The sequence below is a fragment of the Babylonia areolata genome, chromosome 12, assembly GCF_041734735.1.
Source record: "Babylonia areolata isolate BAREFJ2019XMU chromosome 12, ASM4173473v1, whole genome shotgun sequence".
NCBI classification, from domain to species: domain Eukaryota; kingdom Metazoa; phylum Mollusca; class Gastropoda; order Neogastropoda; family Buccinidae; genus Babylonia; species Babylonia areolata.
In genome coordinates this window covers 2,758,622-2,774,832 of record NC_134887.1, presented here as the reverse complement: position 1 = coordinate 2,774,832, position 16,211 = coordinate 2,758,622, and the positions used below count along the sequence as shown (strand labels likewise).

General features: G+C 47.7%; 1 protein-coding gene across 1 annotated transcript; it reads left to right on the top strand.

The window, feature by feature from the left end:
• Positions 1 to 877: 877 nt before the first annotated feature.
• On the top strand, positions 878 to 11,755 carry LOC143288236 (uncharacterized; the record flags this gene model as incomplete). Its single annotated transcript, XM_076596586.1, has 5 exons — positions 878 to 995; positions 6,270 to 6,487; positions 7,938 to 9,046; positions 9,880 to 10,087; positions 10,277 to 11,755. Coding segments are annotated over 5 exons (3,132 nt in total), but the record flags the coding sequence as incomplete, so codon positions are not given.
• Positions 11,756 to 16,211: the final 4,456 nt, after the last annotated feature.

Here is a 16,211-nt window from a genome sequence, read left to right as displayed (position 1 = left end):
TTTTGTATTCCTCTGTTCCAGACGTTTGTTGTCACACCCTTTCAAGCCTTTGGAACACACACTGCAGGACCTGGTTCAGAGATATCCACAGTGTAAGACCTGGTTCACGGATATCCACAGTGTTACTCCACAGCACCAGAACCTGGTTCGTCGCAGCAGCAGCAAAAAAAAACAAAAAAAAAATCAGGAACAGATAACCACCACGATGACACCCCCACCTCCACCCCCGCCCGGACCCCCGGCTCCTGCTCCCCTCCTCCCCCCACCCGCCCCTGACGCCCCCACACCCCACAGACACCAGCCGACGAGCCGGCAGCGAAAGACGCCCCTCGCCCACCGTCTGAAGGAGACCGCGCGGCGCCACAGCAACACAGCCTTCAGCCCCAGTGACGGCGGGGACAGGGGGCGACTCCACCACGTTGAGGTGGAAGAGGAGGGGGAGGAAAGGGAGGAGGAGGGGGAGGAGAAGGAGGAGGGGGAGAGGGAGGGGCAGAAGAGGGAGGAGGGGGAGAGGGAGGGGGAGAAAAGGGAGGGGAAGGAGAGGGCGGTGGAAGAGGAGGAGGAGGAAAGGGAAGAGGAGAAGGAGAAGAAGGAGGGAGAGGAGAGGGAGGGGGAGAGGGAGGAGGAGGAGGGGGAGAAGAGGGAGGTGGAAGGGGAGGAGGAGGAAAGGGAGGAGGAGAAGGAGAAGAAGGAGGGAGGGGAGAGGGAGGAGGGGGAGGGGGAAGAGGAGGAAAGGGAGGAGGAGGGGGAAGAGGAGGAGAAGAGGGAGGGGAAGGAGAGGGAGGTGGAAGAGGAGGAGGAGCAGGAGAAGAAGGAGGGAGAGGAGGGGGAGAGGGAGGAGGATGAGGAGAGGGAGGAGGAGGAGGGAGGATGGGGAAAGGTGGTGGTGGTGGCGGTGGTGTGGGTGGTGGTGACGTGGTGTAGGGTGGTGTACGTCACGAACCCCAGCAACTGGTGGCTGATGCATCCTGACGAGCACTTCCAGTCACTGGAGGGTGGGTCGTTGATGTTGATGTTGCCGTTGATGTTGATGTTGCCGTTGATGTTGATGTTGCCGTTGATGTTGTCGTTGATGTTGATGTTACCGTTGATGTTGTCGTTGATGTTGATGTTACCGTTGATGTTGTCGTTGATGTTGATGTTGTCGTTGATGTTGCCGTTGATGTTGTCGTTGATGTTGTCGTTGATGTTGATGTTGTCGTTAATGTTGTCGTTGATGTCGTGGTTGATGTCGTTGTTGATGTTGATGTCGTTGATGTTGGCGTTGTCGTTGATGTTGTCGCTGTTGATGTTGTTGTTGGTTGTTGATGTAGTTGATGTTGTCGTTGATGTTGTGGATGTTGTCGTTGTTGATGTAGTTGATGTTGTCGTTGATGTTGTTGATGTTGTTGTTGTTGTCGTTTGATGTGGATGTTGTCGTTGATGTTGTTGTGGATGTTGTTGTGGATGTTGTTGTGGATGTTGTCGTTAATGACTGAGGGGGCCTTCTTCTCTGAAGACCTTGTACTGTCCAGCTCTCCCTAGAGTTTCGTATCACTCACATCATATCATATCATAATTATATAACATCACATAACATCGCATCAATCACATCACATCACATCAATCATAGCATAGCATAACATAGCATAGCATGTATATAGCATAGCATAAAATATCATAGAATAGCATAACACGTCATAGCATAGCATAGCATATCTGGCTTTGGGGGGAGGGAGGGGCGTTCATGTTATTATTTTTTATTTGCTTTGGGTGGAATGGCTGTGAACGGTGGGACAATCGGGAAACAGGAATGTATATATCTTGATTGTGTTTTGATTTATTTCCCTTTGTTCATTCTTTGTTGTTGCTTCTTTAGCTTCATTCCATCTTTAGGACGAGGGCTGGATGTTTAAAAAAAATAATAATAATAATAAAAACTTTGTTACTTTCTTGTCTATCACCCTCGATAATAAAGATCTTGTCTCGTCTTGTCTTATTATATCATATCATTATGTTTGTTCAGCAAGCTCCATCCAGTCCCCACCACCGCCTTAATCTGCGAACTGCCTCACGGTTGTTAGTCAATCCACGTCAGAGTCACGCCTGGTTGACCTCAGACCGCCAGGGCTCAACACCCAGTGTTTGGGATAAAAATGACCGCTTACTTCTGACACGTACATATTGCACATTGCTGTATCTCCCTCAAGGCCTGACTAAGCGCGTTGGGTTACGCTGCTGGTCAGGCATCTGCTTGGCAGATGTGGTGTAGCGTATATGGATTTGTCCGAACGCAGTGACGCCTCCTTGAGCTACTGAAACTGAAACTGAAACTGTGTCTCCAGCATGTTGTTTTCTTTTCGCACTTATCCTTTCTTCATCAAAAAACATATGTCTTATTAACCAAACAGTTGGTGTGGTTGTCGTAAAAAAATGTATATTATAAAAAAAAAATTTAAAAAGCACAATTTGCACTTGTTAAATGAAATAATATGTAAAATTTTCATGTGCCCCAGTAGCGGGGTTTTCTGAATTGAACACGTCTTGTCATGTCCCGGTGAACGAGTACAAGTCAGCGAAGTAGAACAAACTAGGCTGGATACGGTTTGCTGGTCAGTCAGCTTCGTTGACCGCTGATCTGTTTTTCAAAGGGTGTGTGTGACGGGGGGTGGGGGGATTAAAGGAATTGGGTATTAAGGGGGGAAGGGGGGAGGAGGGAGAGGGGGTTGAAGGGTTTGGTGGTGGTGGTGGTGGTGGTGTTGGTTTTCGTCCTGTCGGCTGGTTTGAACTCCTTGTCATTCACTGTGTCCAACCAGCCAGGTCCTCATGGTACCGGCTCTCTCCTCCTCCTCCCCCCAGCCCCTCCTCCTCCCGCTCCCCCTCCACACACACCCCACACACATGCACATACACACCACCCACTTGTTTATGTCGATGGAGGTGTTCAAGAACCAGGAGTCAAGGCTGTTTAACCCTTTCACCGCCAGTCAATTTAGAGTACAAAATTCCCTTGTGGTATGAACACAGAAACGACAGTGGCTAAGAATAGCTGGGGATTCCCCCCTGCGATGTATAGAAAATATGGCTTATCCTACCACCGAACATTAAGAGCAGTAGGTTCATGGATAACAGACCAATGAATGGTCACCTTTCAGTGACATGGGTCCGCTACCACGCCTGTGCATAAACGCGAGCTTGGCGGTGAAAGGGTTAATCCTTGGACCGTGTTAGTGGGCAGTGGAGAATGGTGCGTGACGGCCCGGGTATTTTACAGCTGAGTCAGCGTCAACACGCAGTTAACATTCATGAAATTGGTGATAAAGACAGCAGCAACAACAACAACAATTCCAACACCAGCAGCAACAACAACAACACCAACAATAGCAATAACAGCAGTTACAACAACACCATCAACACCAACAAAAGCAAGAGAAGTCAGTTTGTGTTGTAAAACATGCAAGCAGTACACGGGAATCACAGTCGTTCGTTTTGTGTCCAGTTCTGTGTGTAGACTGTACAGCTGGAGTAAACCACACACTCATTTATGACGGTCATATGCATACATTAATCACAGTGTGTATACAGCACTTAAAAGATAACTTGAAATAAACCACACACACAATCATCACTCTCATACACTTGCAATAAAATCACAAAGGCACAACCTACTCAAACATTAGGTTGACGTAATTCACACACATATCATCACACTCATACACTTGCAATAAAATCACAAAGGCACAACCTACTCAAACATTAAGTTGACGTAATTCACATATACATCATCACACTCATGCACTTGCAATAAAATCACAAAGGCACAACCTACTCAAACATTAAGTTGACGTAATTCACACATACATCATCACACTCATGCACACGCAATGTCAACAGAGGACAGGCATATGATAATGATGATGCTGTAATCAAAAATAGACACATAATTAAACAGACTGCATAAACATGCTCTCAAACTAGTTTTCTTAACTCACTCAGTATGGCCAGTCCTCTCTTCTCCTCTACACAGACCCCTCGGATGTCCAGTGGGTGCCTGAATGACCCAACCTTTAGCTTCCGTCGTCAGAATTGGTATTTTTGTAACATCACCCTTAGTCATAAACCTTCCGACGATTTAATGGAATGAAATTCGCGCTTTCGCGTCGATGAAATTAAGATCAAGCTCATTAACCACCGACGATTATGAATGATTGACCATTACCCCCACTGCAGCTACGACAAGAAGACGACAGTGCTCTGTTGCTGCACAAAGTAGCAACTCCTCCTGGTGTTGTAGATAGCTTTCCAATATACAGCAACGTTTGAAAACAAGAGAACGCTGGCCATTAATTAAGAAGGAAGGAAGCAGGGCTCAACTTCTGGAGACGTTTTCCCTTGCAACACCTGTGGGAAGTGCTGCGCATCCAGAATCGGCCTCTTCTCCCGTATGAGGACACACACCGACAGATAAGCCTGCCTGCCTGCCTACTCATCCGTCGGACCGACGGGAGACTCCATCATACAGCAACTGTCAGTTTCATAAACTTTCGTCTTTCTAAGATTGACCTCTTCAGTTCAAGCCTGTCTTACAGTGGTTAGTCGATACTGAAACAAGTTGCGTTCCTCTTCAAAACCGATGACAATTAATGTTATACACTTTAAAAAAAAAAAAAAGTTTGATTAAGGTGAAAATACATAAACAATGTAAATCAACCTAAACTACTTAAAACAATGTTTGAATTGAATCTCTTGCGCTGTTGTTCACGAACTGCTTTACAGACGTCACATTTCCCCCATGTTGGTATTGTGTATATTTATCTGTTTAAGTTTGAATATACATCTTGATGATGGTGTATATTTATCTGTTTAAGTTTGAATATACATCTTGATGATGGATCATGATGATGATGCGTTGATCGTTCATGCGTATTTGCATGGATATACCAGTGCACGTGGTACACAACAGCTGACATGACTACATCGATGAAGAATTGATAAACAAACACTTTCACATACTGACTGAATGAACGATTGACTGAATTGTTATTTGGTTGATTGATTGATTAGCTGGTTGGCTGACTGGTTGATAAACTAAATAATTCACTGAGTGATTGAATGCGATTGACTGAATTACTGATTGGTTGATTGATTGATTCATTGATTGGCCAGTTGGTTGACTGATTGAATAACTGATTGATTCATTGATTGGCCAGTTGGCTGACTGATTGAATAACTGATTGATTCATTGATTGGCCAGTTGTCTGACTGATTGAATAACTGATTGGTTGATTCATTGATTGGCCAGTTGTCTGACTGATTGAATAACTGATTGGTTGATTCATTGATTGGCCGGTTGGCTGACTGATTGATTAGCTGATTGATTGATTCATTGATTGGCCGGTTGGCTGACTGATTGATTAGCTGGTTGATTGATTCATTGATTGGTCGGTTGGCTGACTGATTGATTAGCTGGTTGATTGATTTATTGATTGGCCAGTTGTCTGACTGATTGAATAACTGATTGGTTGATTCATTGATTGGCCGGTTGGCTGACTGATTGATTAGCTGGTTGATTGATTCATTGATTGGCCGGTTGGCTGACTGATTGATTAGCTGGTTGATTGATTTATTGATTGGCCAGTTGTCTGACTGATTGAATAACTGATTGGTTGATTCATTGATTGGCCGGTTGGCTGACTGATTGATTAGCTGGTTGATTGATTCATTGATTGGTCGGTTGGCTGACTGATTGATTAGCTGGTTGATTGATTTATTGATTGGCCGGTTGGCATATATTGATTGGCCGGTTGGCTGACTGATTGATTAGGTGGTTGATTGATTCATTGATTGGCCGGTTGGCTGACTGATTGATTTTTGTTTTTGTTTTTTTGTTTGTTTGTTTTTTTGTTGTTATATTTACTTTATTATTTTTTTTTATTGTTCTTTATTATATATATATATATTTTAATTTATTCATTTATTTATTTATCTATTTATTTACTTTTTTTAAAATTAGTTTTACTTTATTTATTTTATTTTATTTTATTATTTTTAGTTTTGTTGTTGTTGTTGTTTTGTTTTGTTTCTTCTCAAGGCCTGACTAAGCACGTTGGGTTACGCTGCTGGTCAGGCATCTGCTTGGCAGATGTGGTGTAGCGTATATGGATTTGACCGAACGCAGTGACGCCTCCTTGAGCTACTGATACTGATACTGATACTGATACTGATCTGACTGACTGACTGACAGACTGACAGAGAAGCTGACGGGTCTTGTGTTTTTCCGTATGACACAGTGGCCCACACCTTGACCTATGGCTACGGATTCAGGCCTTACGAGTTCACGTCCCTGCCTCCTGGGCCTGAAGATGGCGCTGCGGAGAACGTGTCGGCGTACCGACAGAGGGAGCTGCTGTTGGGTATGCACGGTATGCGCTCCGCCCTCTATCCACGTTTCTTCGTCTTCGTGTCCTGTGTGGCTGCCTTCTTCCGCCTGCAAGTCAGACCTTTCGTGGTACGACGACGCGTTTTCCAAGCTCAAAGAAATCACGTGTGTGTGTGTGTGTGTGTGTGTGTGTGTGTGTGTGTGTGTGTGTGCGCGCGCGTGTGTGTGTGTGTGTGTGTGTGTGTGTGTGTGTGTGTGTGTGTGTTCAGCTTAAACTAGTCACTTCGTTTTTTGTTTTTTGTTGTTGTTTTATTTTAAGAGTTAAACTAGTCACGTTTTTTTATAGCTTAAACTAGACACGTTTTTCTAGCTAAAACTAGTCATATTTTGTTTTTGTTTTTAGTTGAAACTACTCAAGTTTTTTTTTAAATTCAAACTAGTCACTTTTTTAAGCTTCTACGAGTCACGTTTTTTTTAAAGCTTGAGCTAGAAACGTTTTTAACCCCAGTCGCTTTTTTAAAGCTCAAACTAGACATGTTTTCAAACTTAAACTTGTCACGTTGTTATTCTCAAACTATAGGCAGGTTTTTTCAGCTGAAATTGGTCACATTTCACGCTCAAACCAGCCATTATTCAAAGCTCAATACTAGTCACGTTTTTTATGCTAAAAACTAGACATATTTTAAAGTTCAAATTAGACACTTTTTTGAAGCTCAGACTCGATATGTTTTAAGCTCAAAGTAGTCACGTTTACTGTGAAATGGGTCACATTTTAAGCTTAAACTGGTCACTTTTTAAAATCAAACTAGACAGACAGAGACAGAGAGACAAACAGAAAGAGAGAGAGAGAGCGGGGGGGGGGGGGGGGGGGGGGGGTTCAGTTTCAATTTCAGTTTCTCAAGGAAGCGCCACCGCGTTCAGAATTCCCTATGCGCTACACATGTGCCAGACAGATGCCTGACCAGCAGCGTAAATCGAACGCAGGCCTTCGCTGACACGGTTTTCACAGATGAGCGTCTTAACCACTGCCCCACCTGCCTTCCAGGGAGAGACACAGACAGACAGACAGACAGACAGACACAGAGAGAGAGACAAACAGACAACGTCTTAACCACTGCCCCACCTGCCTTCCGGGGAGAGACAGAGAGAAACAGACAGACCGAGACAGGGAGAGAGAGAGTGAGAGAGACACAGAGAGAGAGACAGAGACAGGGAGAGAGAGTGAGAGAGACACAGAGAGAGAGACAGAGACAGGGAGAGAGAGTGAGAGAGACAGAGAGAGAGAGAGACACAGAATGAGAGACAGATACAGACAGAGACAGGGAGAGAGAGAGTGAGAGAGAGAGGCAGATACAGAGAGACAGAGATAGACAAAGACACAGAGACAGATAGAGAGACAAAGAGAAACAGAGAGAGAGGGTGGGTGGAGGGAGAGGGGGGTGTTAGTCAATGCATGTCTGAAAGGGAAAGTGCTGACGTGTGTGTGTGTGTGTGTGTGTGTTAACCCTCAGCCCTCCCACCTACCACCCACTCACACACCCCCACCCCCGCCCCCCACTTTCCCCCCTCCTGCCTACAGCTGTGGAAAGCGGCCCACGCCATCGTCTCCTCCCTCCTCCCCCTCTCCGTCTACCGCTTCAGCCGGGTCTACTTCCGCTCCCAGGATGCAGCGCTGCTGGCCGCCATCTTGGTGTCCACGTCGGTGCACGTGAACGTGCTGGGGACCCACCCTCTGGTACACAGCTTCCTGTCCCCGCCGCTTTTCTGCTCGCTGGCAGGGTTGCTCCCCTTGGTTCGGGGCTCCGAGCGGCGCGGGGAGCAGGCTGCTGGTGATGAGCCGGCCTTCTCGTGGCGACGGTCGCGAGACAGGATGTGGGGTGTCCCGTGGAAGGCTGTACAGATGAGCAGTTCGCTGCGCCGGCTGTTGCCGTGGAAGGCTGTACATGTGGGTAAATCGCTGCGCCGGCTGTTGCCGTGGAAGGCTGTACCACTGGGTAATTCGCTGCGCCAGCTGTTGCCGTGGAAGGCTGTACATGTGGGTAATTCGCTGCGCCGGCTGTTGCCGTGGAAGGCTGTACAACGCCCCCTTGAAACGGACCAGACGCGGACCAGGAGAGGGAAGCAGTCCGAAAGCAGGGAAGCGGGCCCAGAGAGAACAGGAAAGAAGAAAGAAGAGAGCCATGAAGGAAGTTCTCACACGTCATCCTCGCGGCATCACGGCGGGGGAAGAGGAGGAGGAGGAAAAACCGGTGCAGCCGTGACACGACATCCCCCCCACCGCCCTACTCCACTTCGCCCCGGACAAAAGGACAAAGGGAAAGAACTGCACCCTGTGGCGAAGTGCATGCCTACCTGGCGTAGCAGAGTCCCGGGCAGCACCACCACCACCACCACCACCACCGCAGGTCTTATACAACGGCTCCTGCCCGCCCTGCATGGTTTCCTACTGGCGCTGTGTGTTTACGTGCGAGCGGACGCGGCGCTGTTTTCCGCCCTGGTCCTGCTCTCCGCCTGCCGCCCGACGCGCGCCGCTTACCGCGGGCTGGTGGTGAGCGCGGTGGGCGTGGCGGCGGGCGCGGGGCTGGGTGTGGCTGAGGACTGCTCCTTCTACGGCAGGCTGGTCCTGTCGCCAGGCAACTGGGCACGCTTCAACGTGCTGCGGGGCCTGTCTGGGGCGCTGTTCGGGAGGTCTGTTGATGTGTGTGGGTGTGTGTGGTGTGGGGTTGGTGTGGAGGGGGCGTGGGGTGTAGTGGGGATTGGGGGTGGAGGTGATGTGTGTGTTAGTGTGTGTGCATGTGGGTGGGGGGTGATGTGTGTGTGTGTAGTTGTGGTGCGTGTTGGGCCTGTGAACATTGATTTTGTTTGCACTTTCATATCTGTGAGACATACGTGCATATTTGTTGCATATCTGTTGTGCATGTTCGTTAATTCTTTTGTTTATCCTCTTTTCACTTTAGTGATATTAAACGAAGTTGTGTGTGTGTGTGTGTGTGTGTGTGTGTGTGTGTGTGTGTGTGTGTGTGTGTGTGTGTGTGTGTATTTACAGTAATTGTACAATTCTTTTTTATCATTATTGTTGATCGCATTATGTGTATCATTATTCTTTTAATGTTTTAATGTTTGAATTGATGGGGTTTTAATTTTTTTTTTTTATCTGTGTATTCAATCTACTCTATCATTTATACGTTCTTATTGACTGTTTCAATTGATCAGTTCGTTGAGTCAAATCCTTATCTATTTGTTCACTTTCTGTATCCTATTTCATTACTTCGTTTATTTTCACACACACACACACACACACACACACACACACACACACACACACACACACTCCCCCAACCTCCAACCACAGCCCCAGACTCCCTTCCGAGGCCTTGACTAAAAACGTCTGGGGCACACAGCTGGTTAGGCATCAGGCATCTCCCTTCAGCAGATGTGATGTATGCAGCGTGTACGGATTCGTCCGGAAAACGCAGTGACGGCTCCTTAAGTAATAGAGGCGCACTGACTGCCGTGGGCAGGTCGTCCAGCTGGGCCTTCCTGGAGGCTGTGTGTGCCGGCAGTGCCGCCCTGCCCGCCCTGGCCGCCCTGCACGCTGTCGGGCTAGTCGGAGTCCTCGCCCGGAGACTGCGCACTGCCAGGGGCAGCAACCCCGCGGGTGCGGAGAGGACAACTCGTGCTGTTGACGACGCCACCACAACAGCCACCGCCACCGCCACGACTACTGCTATCACCACCACCAACAACAATGATAATAACATCAACAACAACGCCAAAACCAATACCACCTCAAACAACAACAACAACAATACCAACACCAACACCAACAACTACTACACCAAAGCCAGTGCCACCACCAACAACAACAAAACTACCAACATCACGACCAACAATAACACCACCACCACTAACAGCAACACCAACAACACCACCAACAATAACACCACCATCAACACCACCAACTACAACAACAATAACACCACTAAAACCACCACCAACATCAACACCAACAGCAATAACAAAACCACAACTGACAATACCAGGACCACCACCACCAGCACCAACACCAACAACAACAACCACCTTGCCAAGCGTGTGGACGACAGGACGGGCAGGAAACACGCAGACTGCAGGCGGAAATCCGGAGCCAGGAAGACCCCGAAGACCGCCGCCAGAACTGAGGGCTCCCTGAGAGGAGACAGCACGCGGGGTGCAAAGGGAAGCTCTGAGCACACGGAGGATGTGGTCACCCCAGCCCCACCCCGCCCCTGCGGATCACGTGGCCCGACACGGCGTCACAGCGCCACCTGGCCCCGGGCCGCGCTTCCTCTTCCGGCGGGGGGAAGGGGGAGGAGGAGGGGAGGGCTATCGGGTGGCGCGGCGTCCCTGGCGCTGTGCTGGCTGCTGCTGCTGCTCGTCCACTGCTGCCGTGACCACAAGGAGGTCCGCTTCCTGCACGACCCCCTCGTCCTCATGCTGGTCACCTCGGCAGCCCTGCTGTGCGCGGGGTATCGGCACGTGCGGCGCGTCCTTCCAGCTCTTCCCGCCGCGCGCGTCCTGTGTCTGCTCCTCCCCATCCTCCTCCTCTTCCTCTTCGCCGCGGACCAGTGGCGCTGCTTCCCGGCTCCGGGCAGCGCCCCGTTTCGGCGCTGGGCGTACCGGGGAGCCCCCGACAGCCAGGACGTCAACGCCTGTCTGGCCTTCGTGTCCGAGAGGCGGGACGTGACGGGCGTCTTTGTGGACAGCCCTTTCCACCTCACCGGGGCCTTCACCCTGCTGCGTCACGACGTGCCGCTCTTCACGCTGCTCGTCGCAGAGTTCGTCGAGTTCGACGTCAGCGCCAGGACGACGCTGCCCCAGAGGAGCGCCCTGGACGCCTCCGTCAACGTGTCTTACGTCACGGTGCACCGGCTGTCGGACTTCGTGGCGGTGCAGAACGCGGGCCGCGCGGTGAAAGCGCTGCTGGAGAAGCGGCGCTACAACTACGTGGTGCTGCCCGCGCGGCGCCGCTTCATCCCGCACGGCTTCCGGCAGGTGTTCCGGCAGGGCGCCATGCGGGTGATGCGGCGTACAGCCGACCCACGTCAGGAAGAGCAACTCCAGGCCTTGGCGGGCCGACTTCCGGTGGGCGTGAACGCCACGGTGCTGATGTACGAGGGGGATGTACTCTTCCGTTTCAACCGCTTCCGGTCCGCCCTCAGCCGCTACATGGCCGCCTTCCGGTTGGATTCTGCGCATGCGCACGTCTTCCAGGCCATCGCGGCGTGCCAGTGGCAGCTCGGGGAGCGGCGGGAGAGCGAGCGGTGGGCGGCGGCCTGTGAGGGGAGGTTCGGACCCAGCCAGTGTCGCCAGCCGCTAACAATGACCACTCTGAATGCTGACCAGCCTGTGTTCTGATCGTGTCGGCTGATGATGATGATGATGATGATGATGATGATGATGATGTCTGTGTGTGTGTGTGTGTGTGTGTGTGTGTGTGTGTGTGTGTGTGTGTGTGTGTGAATCAGAATCAGAAACATATGTCATGAAAACCGTGAATGAAAGGTTTACAGACACAACAATAAAGGAAGTGTGTGTGTGTGTATGTGTGTGTGTGTGTGTGTGTGTGTGTGTGTCTGTGTCTGTGTGTGGGTGTGTGTGTTCTTTGTCTCTGTTCTTGCTCTTTGACTTTTTAGTGGAGATACCTTTCTTCAATACCTTCTTTTTCTTTCTTCTTTCTTGTTTCTCTTTTCAGTTTCTTCTTTCTTCCCTGTTCATTATCTTAAAAAAATATATAGTTTAAAGTTTTATTCATCCTTTCACTCCAGTTGCTTATGGAGGACTGCTATCAAATGATACTTTCACGCCCAAAAGAAGACATTCAAATACTCAACACTATAACTTAATAAGAAAACGCAAATATGTTTCAAATTACAATTAGCACTTGAATGTGCAGATTTGATAAACGTACTTATAGCTAACAAATTCCATCTGCTTCCTATAAACAAAAAACAAACAAACAAAAAATGAAAACTGACTTCGGAGACAAATATTTTTCATGCACGCGCTTGTTTCGGAAGTCATTATACTTTGTGCATTCCATTATAAAATAGAAGTCATCCCCAATCACAGCCATATCACAAACCTTGCATAACCGCAACTCTCGTAGTGTGCCACTACGTCTCCCTCTTTCTATTTCCAACTCAAGATTACTAAGCATAATTCATCAAAAGCAATCACTGTACATTAGAGCGACTGAACGTCTCTAGGAACGAACTTCATGTTCAAAGATAATATCAATTAAAACAGGTGTTCCATATCGAAAATTTTAATTGCAAATAAGACAACAGTTTTATCCAAGCAACAAGTTCATTGATAACTTTCCAGTTTTGAATAAAAGCCCATTGGTAATAAATACTGTGTGAAATATATTCTTCGCAGTTCACATACCCTTCATTCTAATGTTGATAATCTTGGCACTCTTCAAATATCAATGTACGAGGGTCATTCAATAAATAAGGTGAATTTTTCGGTATAAGGACTTCTAATACAGATAGAAGCTTACTTTTTTTTCTTTTTTTTCTTTTTTTTTACTTCTTTTTCACATGGATTTAATTTGTTTTGCAGATTAAAAAAAAAACTTTGAGAGTTTTGGCGATTAACAAAGATGGCCGACCAAGAAGCATGCTCCAGGATTGAACAGCGGTCAGTTATCAAGTTTTTGGTTGCTGAAGGGTGCAAACCAGTTGAAATTCATAGGAGAATGTCAACTGTGTATGGTGCCACATGTTTCAGCCGAAAAAATGTCTACAAGTGGGCTAAATTGTTTAAAGAAGGATGAAGCAGTGTTGAGGATGAAGTGTTGCCAAAGTGTTGTGAGCGACTGGCTGAGACATCAGTCCAAAGATTTTTACGCTGAGGGAATACGAAAGCTTGTGCACAGATGGGAAAAGTGTGTGACAGTGCTGGGAGACTACGTTGAAAAAAAAAAGAAAAAGTAAGCTTCTATCTGTATTAGAAGTCCTTATACCGAAAAATTCACCTTATTTATTGAATGACCCTCGTATTTCAGAGAAAAAGAGAGGGGGCAAGAAATGGCCCAGGGGATATAAACTGGCCTAGGCCAAACATTACCCTGGTAAGATGTCACCCAGGCCAGTTCTTACGGGGGTAAACTCTGGCCTAGGCCAGTTCTTACAGGGGTAAACTCTGGCCTAGGCTAGTTCTTACAGGGGTAAACTCTGGCCTAGGCCAGTTCTTACAGGGGTAAACTCTGGCCTAGGCTAGTTCTTACAGGGGTAAACTCTGGCCTAGGCTAGTTCTTACAGGGGAAAACTCTGGTCTAGGCTAGTTCTTACAGGGGTAAACTCTGGCCTAGGTTAGTTCTTACAGGGGTAAACTCTGGCCTAGGCCAGTTCTTACAGGGGTAAACTCTGGCCTAGGTTAGTTCTTACAGGGGTAAACTCTGGCCTAGGTTAGTTCTTACAGGGGTAAACTCTGGCCTAGGCCAGTTCTTACAGGGGTAAACTCTGGCCTAGGCCAGTTCTTACAGGGGTATCTGCAGGCAGGCAGAGAGGACAGGCAGACAGACAGACAGACAGACAGACAGGCAGGAAAGAAAGGAGACAGAGGAAGAGTGAGGGGTGGGGGTGTTGCACATGAAGACAGACACATACTATCAAACGAGCAAAACGCTAAACATGAAAACATAAATTTGTGCTACAACATTAAAAGCATACAATGAAACCACACGTGTTCATACACGACAACCACTAACCCCCTTCCTCTCCCACCTTTTGATCCTCTGTGTGTGTGTGTGTGTGTGTGTGTGTGTTGTGTTGTGTATGTGTGAGTGTGTATGTGTGTGTATGTGTGTTGTGTATGTGTTGTGTGTGTGCATGTTGTGTGTGTGTGTGTGTGTGTGTGTGTGCGTGTGTGTGTATGTGTCTTGTGTTGTGTGTGTGCGTGTTGTGTGTGTGTCTGTATGTGTGTGGGTGTGTATGTGCGTGTGTGTGTTGTGTGTGTGTGCGTGTTGTGTTTGTGTGTGCGTGTTGTGTGTGTGTGTGTGCGTGTTGTGTTGTGTGTGCGTGCGTGTTGTGTTTGTATGTGTGTGTTGTGTGCGTGTACGCGTGCGTGCGCGTGTGTGTGTGTGCGTGTTGTGTGTGTGTGTGTATGTGTGTGTGTGTACGTGCGCGCGCGCGTGTGTGTGTGTGTTGTGTGTGCGTGCGTGTGTGTGTGTGTGTGTGTGTGTTGTATGTGTGCGTGTTATGCGTGTGTGTGTGCGTGTGTGTATGTGTGTGTGTGACACTACAATTGACAGAATGACAGAAAGACGGATGAATGAATGAATGAATCATCATCATCATCATCAAAAAAAAGAATAAATAAATAGATAAACCAATGATGACACTGACAGCTCTCCCCACCAGTCAGCATTACGATGATCCACAGGAAACTACAAACATGTTTTTTTCAAGAAAACGAACAGAGAATTGCTGTCATTTTAGGATATTTACAAACACGAACAGAGAATTGCTGTCATTTTAGGATATTTACAAACACGAACAGAGAATTGCCGTCATTTTAGGATATTTACAAACACGAACAGAGAATTGCTGTCATTTTAGGATATTTACAAACACGAAATCCAACACAAACGAAACAATACTGACACGACAACCACTCTCACACGCACACAGAAAAGGAAATTAGCTTCTGCTGTGCACCATCTCTGGAATCTCAGGAATTGGTGGGCGATCGTTAGTTGAGAGACAGCACATCTCTTGGACTACAGCCAGTGCAACATACTTCTTCTTCCAGCAGACGCTGTTGTCATCGTCGCTGTTGTCATCGTCGCTATTGTCATCGTCGCTGTTGTCGTCGTCGCTGTTGTCGTCTCCGCTGCAGAGCACAGCGTCATCGTCGCTGTTGTCATCGTCGCTGTTGTCATCGTCGCTGTTGTCATCGTTGCTGTTGTCGTCTCCGCTGCAGAGCACAGCGCCAGTTCCGCACCATGCAGACCTCCCTCCAGCCCACAGCCACAACCAGCAGAGGAGAGGGACCTGTCAATACAGGAATGAATAAAACCTGACACTGGCAAAGTGTCAATGTTGCCTCCTAAAAAAAAAAAAAAAAAAAAAAAAATGCTGGTCGCACCCAACTTATCCCACCCATGCAACCTGGCTTTACAGAAACTCATTTCAACTATAACTCGATTTGATTTAAATTCTCCAAACAAAAAAATTCGCCCGAGACAATAAGCAAAATGATTAGTAATATTTCACATTATTCACTTCAGACTGTAAGAAAATATGAAATATTATGAACACAACAACAATGACAGTAACACACACACATCACGGCATCACTCTCTCATAAAATCAAATAATATCAAGCAGCCACAACAAATACAAAACAAACACAAGCATTCACAGCCTCTGTCATTCCCTCCACCACCACCACTCCTGCCAGTCCCAAGGACCAGCCAACCAAGGAAAACACCACACACCCTGACCTCAGACAGGTTATGTGAGAGACCCGGAATGTTCCAGCCGTTGCAACGTCCTCTGACAAAACTGACAACCTGCTGCTACACAGCAGAAAAAAAGACATGGAGAAATCAAACCCCTCAAAACTCCCCCAAACCTGAGGTCGCATGTGACTCCCTAGGTAGCTGACAGTGGAGTGTATGACAGTCACATGTACACACCAAAACCCAGACTGACACAGGTACACACCAAAACCCAGACTGACACAGGTACACACCAAAACCCAGACTGACACATGTACACACCAAAACCCAGACTGACACATGTACACACCAAATGCCAGACTGACACAGGCACACACCAAAACCCAGACTGACACAGGTACA